This window comes from Mus caroli, chromosome 15, assembly GCF_900094665.2.
Source record: "Mus caroli chromosome 15, CAROLI_EIJ_v1.1, whole genome shotgun sequence".
Lineage (NCBI taxonomy): Eukaryota > Metazoa > Chordata > Mammalia > Rodentia > Muridae > Mus > Mus caroli.
The window spans coordinates 1,560,654-1,580,370 of NC_034584.1; the positions used below are offsets into that span (position 1 = coordinate 1,560,654).

Genomic DNA, 19,717 nt, shown 5'->3' on the forward strand with positions numbered 1-19,717 from the left:
CATCTTCCCTGTATGAAACTGAAATCACACAGACTTAGGCTTATTGGGCATTTGGACAAGATTCAGGTCCACCCTATGAAAATATCATAGCCAAGATATTCATGCAACAAATCATTTGAAACCAAATAGACAGGAAATGAATGAAATAAATAGAAAAACCCTGAGCCTATGGGAAGCTTAGAGTTCTGATAAGTCAGCAAGGAGTGGTGGGCAGGGGAGCAGTAGGGAGGAGTGGCTTGACTGCTGTGTCAGTTGGTCATTCCTTGCAACTGCCCCTGACAGGCATTCCGGTCCACTGAGCATGCCCTGTTGTGTGACTGACCTCACCAAATAGAACTATCAAGACCACCTAAAAGCTTTACCAACATCAGGCCAGGAAAGTGGCCACCAATACACACCATTCTTAAACTCATGGGTCAATAGACCCAAGAATGGGAAAAGCAGCTCCTTTCATCTGTAACAGTCGTTTGAGTCCTACTTTCTAATCTCTTCCTCCTCAGACATACTGGTCTCCTGCAAAGAGACAATAGTCTGGTGAGATGCAGCCATCTTGGTTAACAGGAGCTCAGAGGCAAAGAAAATGTGATGGTGGTAGAACCCAGTATCATCCACCCGAACAGCAGACCCATCACAAGAAGCTCCTGGGTCACCCCGCCAAGCAAGGAAAGAAGGATTTTCATTTAAGGAACCTTATGTGAGAGAGTTGTCAGCTTGCTTCACTGACTTTTTAGCTGAACTGCTTCGGATACTTAGGTGCTGCCTCTTATAAAGCCTGTAACAGCCAAGACAACTCTCAGAATGGAAGAATACGGAGGTAAGGATGTCTGAGTCTTGAGGAGTGAGCACTCTGATACACGCTGACCTGTGGGGGTTTTGCATGATTGTATACATCAAAGTTGGTCTGAAATGGTTTTGATGAGGTCAGATTGTTTCCCTCTATTCATCATTATGGAAAAATAAATAAAAATAAAATGTTGGTTGTGAAGAGCCAGTGACAGATTGGAAGCCCAGAGATAGTTGTATTTAATCTACTTGAAGGAAAGGGTAGCTATATACCAGGAATGTTGGTTCTTATTTAATTTTGAATATTCTAAAATCTTTGGACAATGTCTTCTTCCAATTTTTTGCCAAAAAAATTTGCCAAAAATTCTCCATTAACAGGATATGTCCCTGGCTCACGGGCTCATGGGAAGTCTTTCCCTGTTCCTTCTGCCAGTCTGCCGTTGACCTGAATTTGTTGTAGTCTTTTGATTCCAACCTTGTTGTGGTTTTTGCTGTTGTCATTGATGGTGGTGGTGATGGTAACGGTGGTGGTGGTGCAGTAATGGTGATAGTGGCTGTGTTGGTAGTCATGATGGCTGTGGTAGTGTGGCAATGGTGGTGGTGTGGTAATGGTGGTGGTGGTGGTAGTAGTAGTGGTATGGTAGTAGTTGTGTGGTGGTAGTGTGTGTTGGTGGTAGTGATAGTGGTGTTGGTGTCGGCAGTGGTAGTGGTGGTGATGATGGTGAAGTGTGGTGGTAGGGTGGTGTGATAGTTGTGGTGATCTGAAATGGTGATGATGGTGACAGGGATGGCAGTAGCTGTGGTGGTGGTGTCATTTGGAAAAATACAAAACCAATACTTAGATCTTTATTGGGGAAAAATCAAAGTGTCATGAACATGGAGCCCAAAAAGAAAAATCAAGGGGTTCCACTGTTTCATCTAATGCTCAATTAGACGTGAAGGATTTATCTCATTGAACCTGGAAGTCAGACCTTACTCGAGATGTAGAGGATGGTGCACACTTGATCAAAGCTATCCATGAATCCAGAATGTTCTATATGCACCTTAAGACTGAATAATCCCTATGCATCTGATAGTTTCAAGTCTTGTAGGGATAGGAAATATAGTACAATATATTCCTATCATTAAGAGCTATCTATAAAATAGAAAAAGTTTTAAAAGGAGACTGGAGACCGATAAGAAGTGAATATCTGTGACTACTGCTGCTGGGGGGCTGGGGGGGCAGTTGCAGTTTGATACATATTTTAATTCTTTGTCTGTGTAATTTAGATATGTTTGGAGATATTAACCTCACGATTGGGATGCTGAGTAAGGAGGACAACATTAGCAAGGTATGCAAATTCTCTTTCTTATTCACCTGTAATCCAGCTATTGAGACAATCCATACACAATCCCCTTTGCTTTGGCTCCTTCCTCCTCCTCCTCCTCCTCTCCTTACTCCTCTGATTCCTTCCTTCCTCCCCCTCCTCCTTCACTTTTCCTGGCTTCTCTTATGTCACTAAATCTTTTAGAAAATACATTTGTAATAGAAGTCACTATAGTCCTGAAATAATGGTATTTAGAATTTCAAAACTCACAGAAGCTACTCAAGAATACTCCTGTTCATAACTCTATGTGGGTAGATGCGGAGAAAGGCAAATACCAGATTTGTAACCCTGAGGGTTAGATTCTCCCCCCTGGTAATGTGAAGTTTGCTTTGAAAGTGTACAAAGACTTCCTATGCCCATCTATCATCTTGTCCCACAACCTAAAAATTACTCCAAAAATTGAAGGCTTTTCAGGCATCAACAACCAAGCAACAGTTACCGCCTTTCACTGAACGCTTGTCTATGAAGTAAAGTGCTTAATGTTCTCCACATAACATAATATTTATTCCTCATAACTCTATTCTCTTGTATTTCTATTTTCATTTGACAACTGAGAAAAATGAAACACTAACATTGTGTGACTTACCTAAATAAGGACAGCTGCAGCATATCCAAGCAGAAGCCCATCTAATGCCAACAAAGTCACCCTAATAATTGTTCAACATTGCCTCTTGTGAAAGGCAGTATCTATGTTGTTATCTCATGACTTAGTGATGTTCAAACCTACTTGCCTGATGTTAGCATGAAGAAAATACCAAAGACTAGGCCTCACTAACACGGATTCTAATTATTTCCTTCAATGACAAGATGAGGCATAGGTAGCTCATAGAGATGTCCCTAACATTAGGTTTGAATCTCATAGTAGATATTAACATTCCCACAGAGCACTGCTTTCAAAGACTTAGAGATATTTTGGAAATGATTTCTAGATTGTTTAAGTACTGTGATAGAGTTTCTAGAAAAGAGACTAAAGAATAGAACGTTTAGCAGCCACTTCTAAGTTGCTTTCACACTGAGTAAAACTAACTGATCAGTGAAAATGGTGTAAGGGTCTAGACTGATAGTTCAGCAGTTAAGAGCACATGCTGCTCTTGTAGAGGACCTGGATTAGTCCCCACTATCCACACACAGTAGCCTATAAGTTCCTATAAGCCCTAGTTACTATAGATCCTAGTTCCAGGAAATCTAACTCCCTCTTCTAGCCTCTGTAATCATTATACTCACATGTACATAGATACACAGAAACATGCAATAAACAGAAACAAATACCATTTTTAAAAGAAATAGACATGAGTCAAGCATGGTTGATCATGCCTTTAATCCCAGCACTCAATAGACAGAAGTAGGCAGACCATACGAGTTTGAGATAGGCCTGGACTACATAGTAAGTTCCAAGCAGGCCATGCCTACATGTGAGATGTCCTTTTTTTTTTTAATGAAAATGGTCCAAGGTATAGTATCAAAATGAACTTATCCTGCACTATAGTGTATATGAGGTGCTAAGATTGAAGTACTTACAGCATCAACAGTCAATGAGTCATGTTGATGACTCTATGACTCTTTCTTCAGTTATGAGTCTATTAGTGGCAGCAAACATAAAAAATAGTGAACATTAGTGAAATGTTCTAAATAAAGGGCATGTCCAAGCTCTAAAACATGGTAAAGGCTCTATAAGGTGACCCTTGCAAAGAGAACAAGGCTTACAGAGATCAGAAAATACATGTTGAGCAAAGCAAAATCTTACAGGTGCTTCAATAGGCTCAGGAAACACAGAGAAGAATACCGCCTTCTAACACTTCCTAAGGCCATCCTTATAGACTACTACAAACACAGTAAACACTGATACCATTTCTGGAAGTATGTGCTGGAGGCAATTGGAGATCTGAGAACTCCAGTCTTCCTTTCATCCTTCACAGGACATCTTCAGCATCTACAAGTCCCAATAGGGCATTTGTTCAAATCATATGTCTCCTAGAGATGCACTGCCATTCACAAAGTCCCCCATATTGTCTCAGAAAAAGGCATGGATGAAACAAAAGACTGTAACACTCCTTGGGACAAAGCTTCACAGTACAGCAATGGTCTTTATGATACAGGATGCTCCTTAGTACCATAACAAAGGCCTCAGCCCTGAGAACTCTACAACAGGGATGGACAGACACTTAGAGATGCTGACTACTTTGCCTCTGGTTCAATTAGGTATTGTCTTAGAAATGTAACAAAATAAAATAATATATTTTAGGATTAATGTTGCTATATATGTAAGTGCTTGACTCTTAAACATGCATATTGTGCTTAGAAAGTCTAAACAACTGTACAGCAAACATATCTTGCTTAGTTTCATGGTGTCCTTTGTTTAGGCTTTATCTGAGTTCTTCATGTTTGCAACTCAAATGCTTTTGTCCCCTTCTGTGTTCACAGGAAGACATTTATTGTCATCTCACTTCTTTTATTCAGAATACTGACATCATGGATGATGCAATAGTCCAAAGGTTGATTTATTACACTTCTAAGGACATGAGGGATGAGGAAGTAAGTTTGGGTCTTGGTGGTGATTGTGCACTGAGACTAGTATTGGTTACTTTGAGTGCCTCAGATACACCATGTAGGTGCACAAAAGCCTTTCTGTCACAGCCACCATGACCATAACTGGAATATTTGTTCCTTGTGGTAGCTTCCATAGAGCTATTTACAGAGTCTCTTGGTCACCACTACACAGATTAGGAAATTGAGACAAATGTAAGGAAGACTTTAGAAGATGTATCATCTATCCATCTTTCTAGATGAGGAAGTTTGTGCATGTGAGAGCACCGCAATCTGCCGACAGAAAGAGTACTTAGACCCCAGTTCTCTTAGCTCGTATATCACTTCCTATCTCTGTATCTGGCTCCATTTTCTTCCAATATCTGACTGTTTCAGATCTCAATATAGGAATTTCTTAAGCTCTCTTGTACTTTTATGAGTACAGTGGGCTTTTGTTGAGGCCTTATTTTCCTGGGTAGGAGGGTTGATTAAATTTACCTAGCTCACTACCATCAGCAATAGAAGTATCTATCTCCCAATATGTCTAAATTTGAAGATAATTTCATCAGAATGACAGCAAAATTAAAGTCTCACCACCTAGCTCAATCCCTTTCACCTTTATTTACTCAACCACAGTAATTCATATTTCTTAAACATAAAACATAAACTCTCCATCAAGGTACCTGATTAAATAGCAAGAAAATAATGATCTAGAATTAGTAGCCCATGTCTGTAACACCAATGCTCTGGAAGCAGGGGGAAGGGTGTCATGAGTTCAAGGTCTGCCTGAACTACATGAGTGAAACTCTATCTGAAGCAAAGAGAGAACAATTGGCCCCAAGTCTTAAGAACTGCATCAAAATTGTCTCAGCACTCTTGGTTACTGACACCTGCCTGAGAGATCTGAACTATGACTTTGAAACAGTCTGTTTTTCCTCTCTTTAAAATTGAGGTGAACTTAGAATACTGCATAGACTATTATTGCCCTACCCCCACCCCCACCCCACCCTTTAGACTCACTCTTCTACTTATTCTTGTTATTTCCCTTCTCAGATTCCCAGAGAACTCAGAATGCTGGCTGGTGAGGTGTTGGTATCTCTTGCTGCTCATGATTTCAACTCCGTGATGTATGAAGTGCAAAGTAACTTTAGGATTCTAGAGCTGCCAAATGAATTTGTTGTGCTTGCCCTGGCTGAACTGGCAACCAGCTATGGTATGAAAGGAGCATCCTACATCTTCCCTGGGAAATAGCTACCCATGACTAATTGTCTAAAGCCCCAGAAAGTTAAGCAAAAGCAAGACTGTCTATGTTCTACTGCAGTACAATCCATTGGTAGAAAGCCATGGGAGATGTTGTGAGCACAGATGAGACTGATGACCAGCCATTGATTCAGGATGCACTGCTAAATATAACAGGCTCTCTTCCACCCTCCTTTTTCCCTCCTGTCTTCACATTTCAGAAACACTTTCTCCATGAGGCTGCCAACAGGAAGACACTTTATAAAAAACGATGTCCACCATTTGTTCCTAGAGTATTTTATTGAACAGATGTCATTGAGTACCTGTTTATTTGCTATACCTCCGGGACTTGGGCAAAGCTAGATGGAATATATGGATATTAGTGAAGTAACAATCCAAAATTGCTTATTAGTATTCAGCAGGCATAGATGGCTACCTAGCTAGTGGTTTCCTTCAGACCCACGGCACCTTTAGTAATGATATTCAGGCTTTCAGCTGGGAGAAGAAGAGCAAGAACATAATCTCCCTACTGCTCTTCACCTGTCTAAGCCAGTAAGTCCTGGCATGCTTTTTATGGATGACGGAAAGAGTCAGGACCACCCACAGGAAAAGTGAATGGCGCCTTTTCCTCTTGTGCCCTTCACTGCAGTGTCTCAGAGCATACCCTTCATGATGATGACCCTGCTCACCATGCAGACCATGCTCAGGCTGGTAGAGGATGAAAATATGAGGCAAACCTTCTGTATAGGTGGGTATTCCTATGATTTGCTTTCTTCTTAAGAATAGACATGCTTCCAGGACATTTCTCACATGGTGCAGATAGATCACACAGAGTTTCCAAAAGAGTTTATATCAAATATTCTCTGCCATCGATGTGTAAGAGTACCAACTATAAGTTAATCTAGTTGACATGTGGCATTGGCCGTCTTAAATATGTTCCATTCTAGACAGACTATCTCCTAGTAAGAGTATATAACAACAATCTTAATTTACACTCTATTAACTATTAATTGAAATTGGCTAAATAATTTTCATGTTTTCATGGTTATTTGATGAAGCTTTAAGATAATTTAGAAACTTTTGCTAATTGTCTGTGCTCTCTTTTAGAACAATTTGATGTTTCTTTCCATCTTCACCTTTGTTTCAGTCTGTGGTTGTATTTTTTTTTAATACAGCCCTTGAAAATTTCAGCAAGTCCATTTACAAGTATGTCAACCACTGGAAGGATTTCCCATATCCAAAATTAGATGCTAACCGGCTCTCTGACAAGATCTTCATGCTGTTCCGGTACATAATGGAGAAATGGGCCCCGCAGGCCTCACCCATGCATGTGAGTGAGGTTTCAGATAGGCTCAAGTTGTAAATCCCCATACTGGTCAGACCAGATTTAGAGTTTGTTTCTATCTTATATATGTGTATCTTACACACACGCATACGCACACACACACACATATGTTCTAAACATACACACACACACACACTCATATGTGGCCTAAAATTTAGTGAACTTCTTTAGGTTCTTGCCAACACTTTAAGCTATTAAAGCAGTTTTTAAAAGAATATTTCCCAGTTAAATCATCAAATATGGAACTTCTTATGGGTGTCATTAGTTATGTTTTTGGAGGTATATTAAGTCTACCAATTTTTCTATCTACTTCAAGTCACTGTGTATTTGTGTCATTGTCCCACTCAAAGTTTTTGAAGAACAACAATATACCTGGATCCTGTTTCAGATGACAGAGATGTGTCAAAGATTGAAGAGAACAAAATCTCACTCTGGTATTTCAATGTGTGGGGAAAACAAACGAGTAAATGAGAGACTGTCAATTTTTGTATGTTTTATGTGTCATAAACTATATTTAACTGAATTGTTAACTTGACAAAAAGCAACAGGTCCAAAAAAACAAACTCTGGTTCTACTAGTAACACAATTAAATAAATAACATCAAAAGAATTCACTCAGCTGCACAAAAAATATTGCCATTTTTATGGTTCCTAAATGCCTATGATATATATTTTTAGGAGGCTTGGATACTTTTGGCTCATTATTAAGACAGAAATCAAAAGCAAGTTACATAGGTTTGGGTATCATCATAATTTAAATAACTGGATGATCTGGGATAGTGTCATCTAAGAACTGCATGAAGATCTGAGTGTGACAAAAACTGAGTTCTGGGAAAATGCAGAGGAATAACTCAGGACAGGATAAAGGGAGAGAAAAAGGAGAATGAGATTGCAGAAACTGAAAAACAAGTTTCAAAATAGGAAGGAAAGATGAACAGGCCATTACTACAGAAGTCAAGAAAGACACTGGAAAGTATGCAGTGCCCAGTAAGGGACATTAGAAGAACCATTGCAGCTGACACAGTCTCAAGTCAAATAAACGGTGGTGTAATGAGCTGGTAAGTTTTAATATGGTTTGTTGTAAAGTAGAACATTACACATCACCACATATATTAGCTTCAGAATGTAGGCTATCAAATTATACACTACACTGTTTTTACTTTAAAAAATCACTTTTTTGACAAAAAGATAGTGAGACTCTAGATTTTTATGACCAATCTTTGTCATATGTTCTGCTCTGGAAGTTGGTCTTCCCCAGTGTCAAATGGAAACTAGGTTACAGTGGACTAGGGGCAGGGGTTGTAAGAAGTAGAGGTAGGAAATTCAGAACAAAGCATCTTAACAAATTTACCCTAAGAAAAGGAGGAAAGTAAGTAGACTATTGTAGGGGGAATAGCGTGAGGGAAAACCAACGAAATAGTGTACAATGCTGTGTGATGTGAACAAGCATCAGCTCATCAAGGACAGAGAACCAACAATAGAGCCAATTCCCACCAAAGTCCAACTTGGTGATCCAATAAGTTTTCTTGTACTTACAGGCATTTAGGTGAGGGGTTAGGTACAGGAGCAGAAATGACTCCAAGACAGCTACATCATCAAAGCCCATCCCAACATGGGTAACAGTTCAAGGAAGGGAGAAGCTTATAGTGTGCTTCAAAACCTTCAGGTGGCTCTACCAAGATGAAGGGTGTCCAGGTAGCTCAGTTATTCTGAGCCTCTTCTAGGCAGCTCAGATGGTTTCTGCTTCTTTCAAGCAGTTCAGCTTGTCTGAGAAATTCTCTCAGCCATTCTTACTGCTTCTATATGCCTGGGAAAAGGAGGGGTTTAGTGAACCTTGTCTGTTTCAGGAACTTCCTGAAGGCACTAATTTTTTTTTATTTCCTGAGCTTATTAATAAGCTTTTCAGAAGGATGCAGTGTTTCACCTCCTCTTACATCTTACTGTTTCATCTTCATATGAACAACTTGTGTCTTGATTACCTTCTCTGCAAAGTGAAAGGTTTTCATCTCAGATGGTGAGGTATTCACTAAAAACAGACTTCCCCTCTAGAAAAAATGTTTCACCTCCCCTGAAAATACCCTATTGTTTTAATTTCCATCCTGTGTCTTTACAAGCTTCCCTACGAATGGAAGATTTTATTTAATCTTGAGGAAATATGGAGTCCCAAGGTATTTTATAATATCAGGAAATTTTTTAATTCATCAATATGTTGAAAGAAAGTGACTATGAGAGATTTGGTAAAGCACTTGTTGCACAAGTCTGATGACCTTTAATTTGGATCTCCAGGACTCACACAGAAGTCTGACATGGCAGGGCAGGCGTCTGGATTCTCAGCACACTCCTACTAGGAGTTGAGAGGCAAAGACATGAGAATTAGAGGAAGCTCTAGGCTGCTGAGCCTGACTAACACAAAAACAAACAAAAACAACCTCTCTCACAAGACCTACACCTGAGGTTGCTCAATTATGCACACATCTGCACATGTATACAAACACAGAGGGCAGAGGGATCATACACTGAAAACAAAGAACAAGTATTGAAACGAACATTGACATAGATGTGGTTACACATGCTGTTTGTTGCTCATGAATTTTCAAAAACAAAACAAAGCAAAACAGAATAGTTTTGTTTCTAAAGGTGTTTTTTTTTTCTAAAGTAGATTTTTGTATTTATGGAGTCCCCAAAGCACCCATACACTGAAAGCCATCCACAAAACATAGGACAGTGTCACCAATGATCATTGTTTATTGCCTTTATAGGCTTTGGCCATAATTAAGGCCCATGGCCCCACCGTGAGCCTGCTGCTGCATCGGGAAGACTTTTGTGAATTCGCGCTGAGCCAAATATCCTGGCTTCTCCTCCAATACCGAGACAAGGAGAATGATTTCTACATCACACAGGTGAGGGGGGGGGGCTCCATTTGAAACCTATCTGTGGACACCAAGTTTCAAAAAGCTTAGGGAACTCAAACACCTATTCGGTAGCCCCCTTTGGCCACGCGCTGGGGCATAGCAGAGAGCTCACCGCAACTGCTGACAGAAACTGCAAAAAGTAGGTAAAGAACTGGTGACATCAGAATCCCTATGAAAACTCTGTAACTGAAGCACGGTTGGGCTTGTTCTTCTTATAAAATGTACTCATTCGTTGTCCTTGATCTCCTGTGTGGCTGCCTCATTGGCAGCAGCAGTCCACTAACCCATGAGTGCTTCTGTTCTAGAGTCTGAAACAGATCCTCACTGCCGCAGTCCTCTATGACATTGTCCTTCCCAAGAACCTGAGAAGATCAATCCTCAGCAGTTTGCTGCACCAGGTAGGAAGTCCATGCCGTCGGATCTCTTAGTTCGGTTCTCATTATTTCTCCCCCTTAGCCTTCCACTTACTCTCTGATTGTTGTTATTCCCCCGCCCCCATTCAGATCTGCAAAGTTCCAGAACCACCAATAAAGGAGAACAAACTTGAAGCTTCAAGCTGTTTCCTCATTCTAGGTATGACCCAGCATCCCGAGTGCTAATAAAGAGAGCTCAAAGTGACAAAGATGGGCGAGTGTGTGCTGTCACTGGGACTGCTTGCAAACATACAGAATGTTCCTTAAGCTCACAGCAGCTCTGCCTAACCTTCTCCGCCCCTGCCCCTGTCCCGAGGATCGCAGGAGGAGTGGCATGGGTAGGGCAGTAAGTCGTGCCAGGATACCCAGGACACGGTAATTCTGGGTAGAGAATATTATCTGCTACCAACCAGAAGATTTTTCTGGGAAGCCAGCATGAATTTCTCACCCTAAAAGATAGGAGATTGCTTCCCTCTGAGTATATCAGACGCTGTGATATTTTCAAGTCCTAAGTCATGGCTTGATTCTTTGTCTCATTCTTGGTCATTCCTTCAATCTCAAGAACTTTAAAAGAAAAAAAATTCTCTCTCATCTTTCCCCCTTTTCTTTTGTCTTCTCTCTCCCTCTATCTCTCTCTTTGTTTTACTTCTGCATTACCATACGTCTTTCTGTCCTCTTTTAAATACCTGGCACAGATGAAAAAGGAGATGCCAAAGCCCCTGCATCAATCAGCACATTTAGAAACAGGCATTGGATTCCTCTGAGAGACCACCTCCTCCAGATCCCTCTTATGCCATTGCATATCTATTACAATTTTAAGTATTTTTTGACATTTTTTATTGGATACTTTTATTTATTTACATTTCAAATGTTATCCCCTTCCCCAGTTTCCCCTTTGGAAACCCTCTATCTCAACCTTCTTCCCCCTGCTTCTATGAAAGTGCTCCCGCACCCACCCACCCACTCCAATCTCACCTCCCAGGCATTTCCCTACACTGGGGCATAGAGCTTTCAGAGGACCAAGGGTCTCTCCTCCCACTGATGCCAGATAAGGTCATCCTCTGTTACATATGCAGCTGGAGCCATAGGTCCCTCCATGTGTACTCTTTGGTTGGTGGTTTAGTCCCTGGGGGCTCTGGGGAGTCTGGTTAATTGATATTGTTGTTCTTCCTATGAAGTTTCAAACCCCTTCAACTCCTTCACTCCTTTCTCTAACTCCTCCATTGGGGTCCCCATATTCAGTTCAATGGTTGACTGTGAGCATCTCCATCTATATTTGTTAGGCTCTGGCAGAGCCTCTGAAGAGACAGCTATATCAGGCTCCTGTCAGCAATCACTTATTGGCATCAGCAATAGTGTCTGGGTTTGGTGTCTGTATATGGGATGGATCCCCAGGTGGGGCAGTATCTGGATGGCCTTTTCTTCAGTCTGTGCTTCACTCTTTGTCCCCTATTTCCTTTAGACAGGAGCCATTCTGGGTTAAAAATTTGGAGATGAGTTGGTGGCCCTATCCCCCAACCAGGGGCCTTGCCTAACCTCTGGGTATGGTCTCTACAGGTTCTCCCTCCCTTTGTTAGGTATTTCAGCTAATGTCATCCCCATTGGGTCCCTGAAGCCTCTTGCTTTCCTGGGATTTTCTGGTGGCTACCCCCAGTTCCCCATCCCCCATTGCTACACACCTCTTTTCAATTTCCTGACCCTCTGTCTATCATCCCCATCTCCTCCCATACCTGATCTTGCCCCCGTTTCCCCTCCCCCTCCTCTCTTCCTCCCAAGTCTTTATCACCCTCTACCTCCTGTGAGTATTTTGTTCCCCCTCCTAAGAAGGACTCAAGCATTCACACTTTGGTCTTCCTTCTTCTTGAGCTTCATATGGTCTATGAGTGGCATCATGGGTATTCCAAGCTTTTTGCCTAATATCCACTTATCAGTGAGTGCATACCATGTGTGTTCTTTATTATCTGGGTTACCTCACTGAGGACAATATTTTCTAGTTCCATCCACTTACATGTATTTCACTTGTGTGTATGTCTGTGCGCTGTGTGTGTGCAATGCCTTTGGAAACCAGAATATGGCATTGAGTTACTTGTAACTGGAGTGAAAGATGACTTTGAGGCATTGTGTAGGTGCTGGGAACCAATCCATGACCGTCTAGATGAGCAATCAGTGCCATTGACTGCTGAGAAGTCTTTCCAGCCCTCCCTGTCCCTTCCCAACTCCTCTGATGGTGTACATTCTTCTTCCCTCTATGTCTAACTCAAAGTCACTTTACTCTGATCACTTCTAACTCACACTACTCTCCCTTGACCCAGGCATTCCATTGCTTTGCCCTACAGCCCTCTAGCTTCTGGGCTGCTGAGGCGTTGGTCCAGCCTCTGCCTCCATCTTCCTTGGTCTTGCCATGCCCCTTCACACATCCCTTTTCTTCTTATAGGGACATTAGTTCCTTTGAATTAGTATCCCTTCTACTAGCCTTCTCTAGATTGTCTTTGTAACATCCTTAACTTCTACAGGAGGCTAAGGACACAGGTTGGAGGACAGTAACCCAAGCTCTGCAAGTATCTTAGAAAACAAACTTCTCAGCTAGCTCTGCATTACTACTTACAGAACTACCAGTGCCCAGAAGTCACAAAACCCACCATGGAGGGTCCCTGACAGTCCTCAAGTGGAAATTCCTGTCCTCTCATTCACAAGTACCTTACCTAAGAAGAAAATGAGTCCCCCATATGTTACATGCTTGTGTACTTAGCATGTGCTAATACGAATCCCATATGTTACATGCTTGTGTACTTAGCATGTGCTAATACGAATCCCATATGTTACATGCTTGTGTACTTAGCATGTGCTAATACGAATCCTTTGAAGGTATTCTCACAAGCTTGGTATTTCTAAACCTGCAGCTCACGCCAACCCTGTAGACCTGCTGGATTTTTTTGATGAACAAATAAGAAGTACCAATGAGGCTGTTCGAACAGGAATCTTAACTCTGTTAAGATCAACTATCAATGCTGAGGGTAAGCATTAAAGATGAAGCCAGAATAGTTCATCAGCAAGACAGTCGCAAAGGCCCATTGTCCCCAAACTTTCTGCTACATCTTCTGTGTGACGTCACACTGAGGAAAAGCTGTCTTATTGGTCTTCTGTAACTTCCCCTGTCTAAGCAGGTATTTTCAGTTATTTTCCTTCTTTTGTGAAATTTACAAATGCATTTCACTGAGAAAGATAAAGAAACTCGAAGAGTTAAAATTTAAAAATTAGAAGTTGGAGAAGTTTGGTGAAGGGGTATAGAATTCTCTGCATTTAGAACAGACTAGAATGTGATGAATCACTGTATCACTTACTTCCAAAAATTACATTTTTATAATAGTGAACATGTTTTCATTAATATTTTTATTGTAATTGTCCACTGTATTTTTTCTTTTTTGTTACACTAAAAAAAAATGATATACTATAAATTCAGTAAAATGTGAGAATTCAATTTTTTTTGTAACATGGTAGGTTTAAAAGTCTAGTTGTTTAAGAATTGGCTGGTAACAATACAAAATAGTCTTAAATTTTACAGCCTGGGCATGGCATTTTCAATGCATGCTGTAATTTAACCTGTGATGGAAGAAACAGATGTAACAGAAAACTAAAAGGGTAACTGGCATGGTTAATGATCAGAAGACAGAAGAGATAGGAGAAGAAGGGGTATTGTATAGTGTTAGCGAGCAGAGCCTTCGATTTGTGGGCTTTGATTCTATAGGTTTTTACCAATTCTAGATCGCACTGTATTCCCACTGTTTCTGATCTTAGTTTCTCCTTTTGATTTTCAGAGCCCAAGTTTAGGAATCATACAACTTCAATTGAAAAGACAGTCAAACTTGTCATGGGTGACCTCAGTGTCAAAGTAAGGAATTTAACTGGCACTTCTATTTGGTTAGTGGTGGCTTTAGAAATGACTAAAATTATTCTGGGTCTTTGAGGATCTAGTGTGAAACGTTTTTATAAATTGTTCACTAATCACTGTCATTTTTTTTTAAAGAACTCAACTCCAAAAAATAATTTACATTCTAATTTACATACAGTTCTAAGGCTTCCCAGTGGAATTGTCTTAGTCAGGGTTTCTATTCCTGCACAAACATCATGACCAAGAAGCAAGGTGGGGAGGAAAGGGTTTATTTGGCTTACACTTCCACATTGCTGTTCATCACCAAGGAAGTCAGGAAGCAGGAGCTGATACAGAGGCCATGGAGGAATGTTCTTTACTGGCTTGCCTCCCCTGGCTTGCTCACCCTGCTCTCTTATAGAACCAAGACTACCAGCCCAGAGATGGTCCCACCCACAAGGGGCCTTTCCCCCTTGATCACTAATTGAGAAAATGTCTTACAGTTGGATCTCATGGAGGCATTTCCTCAACTGAAGCTCCTTTCTCTGTGATAACTCCAGCTGTGTCAAGTTGACACAAAACTAGCCAGTACAGGAATCAAAGAGTTTTCCCATCCCAACTCTGTGATGTTCTTCAAATAGATTTTTCTAGGTTACTTGCAAAGATGCTATGTGCTGAAGAGAGGCTCAGTGAGAAAATGTACCTGCTGCTAAGCATAAAAACCTGAGAGTTAATCCTGAGCACCCATATGTTGGAAGGAAAGTCTCATTCCAGCAAGTTGTCCTTTTATCTCCACATATGTGCTGGAGAATGCATGCAACCATGCACATGCACACACAAAATAAATAGAAATTTTCTTTAAAAAGATGACTACCAAATGTGGGTTAAACAAGAACAACAAAACACATGCTAACCGTGAGCAGAGGAAAGAATAGTAGCAACTACTGAATACTGAGAGTGGAAGAAAGAATCTTCCCTGGGAAAGAGCACTGGTTATCCAGTACCAAATGGTCAGTCCTAAAAACATTCACATTCAAGAAACACTATACACACAGAGCATTTTGTATATACATATTTTGCAAATCTATTACATATACGTGTGCGTGTGTGTGTGTGTATGTGTGTGTGTGTAGTAATAATGAAAAGGGAGGCCATAGATATGAAACAGAACATGGAGAAATCTATGAGAGGATTCAGTGGGAATGGGAAAATGATATAATTATATTATAATTTCAAAAAGAAATATTTCTTTAAAAGATAGTGCACCTTCTTCCCAAAAATAAGCCATGGGTCTTTTTCTTAGCGTAGATGTCCTATTTTCAACCTGAGAACATCAAGATTAAGTCATATAAGTGGGAAATTGCTGTTGTTTCCTGTATCTTGTTATTCGATTGACATTTTTCATGTTAGAAAAGTAAAAACAAGAAAAAAATGAATGATTATTTTAATTTTCATATGAAATAGTAGTTTGGAATACATGAAAAGAACGAATTTCTCCCTAAGAGATTCTGGAATAAATCATGATTGAGTAAAAATGTATACTTTTAAAGTTCCTACCTTTGGATGGTTCCGAAGTTGGCAGGCACGTGGAAGGGCCACCCTCTCCTCTGTGAAGCATAAATCATTTCAGTTGTATTACTCCTCGTCCAGGTAAGGAAGTCCACCCTTCTTCTCATCCAAACCATGTGTGAAAAAGGATACATCGAAGCTCGGGAAGGATGGCCCTTGATCGATTATATCTTCTCCCAGTTTGCCATGTCCAACAGGAACCTGGTATGAGCATGCTACAGTTTTGATTGTAATTATCCTTCAAGTGAAGTTGGCTCAATAAACCTCAAAGAAAGTGATGGCGCCCAAGTACAAGCTCTGTCTAACCATTTTTATTATTTCTCTAACCCCCTGGTTCTCTCAGATCCCTTTCCCTTTCACTGACTTCATTTCTCATTTAAAACGAATGTACCCTAGGATAAATCAGTTTTCTCTAAGGAAGCAACATATCCTCCAAGGGCCTCAAATGAGGGAGGCCGGATAATTTAAATGGCTTCAGACACAACTTCATACTACAGTGGTGACTTAGTTTGTTTGAGCCACAAACACAAAAATACCTTGAGCTGGGCGGTTTCTAAACAATATTTAAGAGTCTGTTTCTGGTGAGATCTTCCTCCCACACAGTGCCTTCTCAGTGTGGCCATTCTTGATGTAGGGACTGGCTGATTCTTAGGTCTTTTCCTCAAAACTCCCATTCAATCACATACCTACAACCTAACCACCCTTGGATCACCACCATTATTTATACCATCACTTTGAGGTTTAAGATTTCAACATTTGAGAATGTAGGAGAAAAAAACATCCAGGCCATAGCAACTGAGACTAGCTTTCCATCTAGGAGTGTGTGAGAGATCTCAGCCATTCTAGGAAGAGGGTCACAGCTGAAATTAGAATCCATTCCACTGGCAAACAGTGATTTGCATTTTCTTCCCTAGAGAAAATGGTAAAAGCCTAGATGACAGAGAAAAAGGACAGCATCGAAGAGAGCCTTAGAACCTTTCTTTTGATGTTTCAGCCAACCCTGTATCTTCTAGCCCATTTCTCCAATGGCAACATGATTGGTATTAGGGATCCAGATCAGTGATTCCATGAGCCCTTAAGATGACCATTAATGTCTTCTACCCGAAGTCTGAAAACACACCAAAGTAAGGCTAAAGAAAGTTGTTTATCATGTCTTAAAGGAAAACCCAATTAAATCTAACTCTCAAGAAGATGAAAATGGAGAAAAATCTGTTCAAGAAACAAGCCTTGAGGTCTTAAAATCCCTGGATCCACTGGTCATTGGGATGCCCCAGGTAAGGGACTTTCTTCTGTTCTTTATTTTTTGGATTTTTTTTTCAGTAATTTACTTTTTTTTTAATTCACTTTACACCCTGATTGCAGCCCCACCTCCTTCCTTTCCTTCCAGTCCGGCCCTTACAAATCCCTCCAGCCATGACTCCTCTTCACCTCAGAGAAGGGGGAGCCACCATTGGGAACCACCCCACCCTGAGACATCCAATCCCAGCTGGACTAAGCACATCCTCTACCACTCTAGGCAGGGGAAGGGGATCCAGTGGCAGGGAATAGAGTCTGAGACAACCCCTCCTCAATGAGGGACTTTCGTTGCCATTTAAGTTACTGTGATCACCTGTCTAGGGACCTGCTCACTTGGGGTTAAAGGCATGAGTTTGCACAAGGTTAGATAGTCTTAACTTTCTTGATACTCTGTAAGAACTGCAGTTTGATGCTCAGTACACAGCTGAGGGATGTTTCTCAAAGCCAGGTAAACTCTACAATTAAGGCAATGGGTATGGGTAACCTATGCGTGGAGAGTACATTTCAGTTCATAGAGATTCTAATATATTAATGCTCTTAAGTTATCTTAACTTACCTAGAAATATTGCAGTGTTAATGTGCCCAGGCTCAGGGATAGTTGGAGACAAAGTTAATCTAAACTCCAAAGCGAAGATCCTAAGAAACTATTTTTCTTGAGCAAAGTAACCTGAAAATAAATTTTGATGACTTAAAATCATTGTTCCAACCAGGATGCAATCAAAAGGGTCTCCCCCTCCAATTACAGTCTGAGTCTTCATCCAGGCTAGTATATAGTTCTTGAGTTATTTGGAATATTTGTTTCAGAAGCATATTTTGAAGCTATAAACCTAATGAATCAGCATATCAGAGTCTACATCTGGAGAAAAGTACCAGTATTTCTGGTGCACACTAAAGTTTGAAACCTTCTTATCAAAGAGTCAGTGAAGTAGAAGAAAAGAAATATATCACAGTATTCTTGACATTTAGAATTCCCTGACTAAACGTCAAAGAATCTGGCATATTGAACTATTGCCTCGTGTATGATGAACAAATGAAAATGTTAATCAAAGGCTAAATACAGAAAAGAATCCGTGTGGGGACCCCATGGAATGGCACACAGACAGCCTTAGAGAAAGAAACTATCAGTCCAGATGCCAGTTATAGGAGTCATACAGCAGCACCCATATACAAGCGAAACTGGGGGGTGGGGGCATGAGAAGTCTTACAGGGAAATGGGGGAATTCATGATTAAATACAAGTTGCCAATACGCAAAGCCCAAGCTGATGCAGAACAAGGAGAGCTGCAAAGGAGCCACAAAGCACAAGGAATAGCCACTCCCAGTCGTCCTCTTGTCCAGTCATCCTCTCGTCCCCATTCTCACCAGAACAGTGTCACTTCAGCGTTGAAGTTGGAGAAAGCATGTGGGGTAGTTTCAGTCGTCACTTTGACAAGAAGAACCCTGGCATTGTGGAGGGAGCTCAGAGACGCAGGTCTACCCTTAGTGCCTCCAGCCATCATTCAAAGTGAAGAATTTTTCCACTCCAAAGTCAAGAAACAACTCCAGGGAGAAACACCCACCCACGCTCACTACAACTAGCACTCAAATGTGAATGCGTAGACATGCTTATTTCTCTTGGACACGACCTGAAAACTGAAATACTGACACACAAAAGAGGATATTCTCAAACAAAAGGGGGAACATAAGACGATATTAGGAAGTATGGAAAACGAGAAGTAACACTTTGCATGTGTCCTACAGGTGCTGTGGCCTCGAATCCTGACTTACGTGGTACCCAAGGAATACACAGGAACACTGGACTACCTGTTTAACATCATCCGAATTCTAATCATGGCAGAAGAGAAGAAGAAGCGTGATATCCAGGAGTCAACAGCACTTGTCGTCTCTACAGGAGCTGGTTCGTACATCCATAAATAAAGTAAAACTTTTCTGTTCTGAGAGACTCATTCCAGAATGGCTACCAACCACACTTTGAGCTCATACCTGATCCCAGTCTGAATTTCCCCGGGCCCCCTGCGGTGATGATGAAAATTGCTTTCTCTTTCTAGTGAAACTTCCTTCACCCCAGCAGCTGCTGGCACGACTTCTGGTGAGTGACCAAAATGGGATAAATTTAAGCTGATAATACAGACAGTTTGGGTTAAAATAAAAATTCTGAGAAAAAGAATGCTAAACACTTTCAAAGACACAGTGAGAGGAATTGATAATTCTCTGTTACACTGATGGCATTTATAAAAACTTACTACTGACAAGATAATCTTCTGACTCTGAAACTCTTACCAAACTTAAATTATTTCAAAATAAACATGGGATGCCGGTTCAGACCTAAGATGAGCCCACCAAAATTAAAATTAAAATAAACATGTACTGAATCTCATGCCTAAGTACCATCAATCAAATCCCA

At 40.8% G+C, this 19,717-nt stretch overlaps 1 protein-coding gene across 2 annotated transcripts in view; it reads left to right on the top strand.

The window, feature by feature from the left end:
* Window positions 1-330: 330 nt before the first annotated feature.
* Mroh2b (maestro heat like repeat family member 2B) overlaps window positions 331-19,717 on the top strand; it is a 63,582-nt gene continuing 44,195 nt past the window's right edge. For both annotated transcript variants that reach the window (XM_021183789.2, XM_021183790.2), the window contains exons 1-15: window positions 331-814; window positions 2,053-2,114; window positions 4,572-4,682; window positions 5,727-5,886; window positions 6,562-6,660; window positions 7,088-7,242; window positions 10,016-10,156; window positions 10,474-10,566; window positions 10,672-10,741; window positions 13,482-13,595; window positions 14,397-14,470; window positions 16,100-16,222; window positions 17,179-17,292; window positions 19,054-19,210; window positions 19,362-19,402. In XM_021183789.2, coding sequence (XP_021039448.1) covers window positions 799-814; window positions 2,053-2,114; window positions 4,572-4,682; window positions 5,727-5,886; window positions 6,562-6,660; window positions 7,088-7,242; window positions 10,016-10,156; window positions 10,474-10,566; window positions 10,672-10,741; window positions 13,482-13,595; window positions 14,397-14,470; window positions 16,100-16,222; window positions 17,179-17,292; window positions 19,054-19,210; window positions 19,362-19,402 — 1,530 coding nt within the window. In that variant the 5' untranslated portion in view covers window positions 331-798. The remainder of the gene's footprint in view (window positions 815-2,052; window positions 2,115-4,571; window positions 4,683-5,726; window positions 5,887-6,561; window positions 6,661-7,087; window positions 7,243-10,015; window positions 10,157-10,473; window positions 10,567-10,671; window positions 10,742-13,481; window positions 13,596-14,396; window positions 14,471-16,099; window positions 16,223-17,178; window positions 17,293-19,053; window positions 19,211-19,361; window positions 19,403-19,717) is intronic.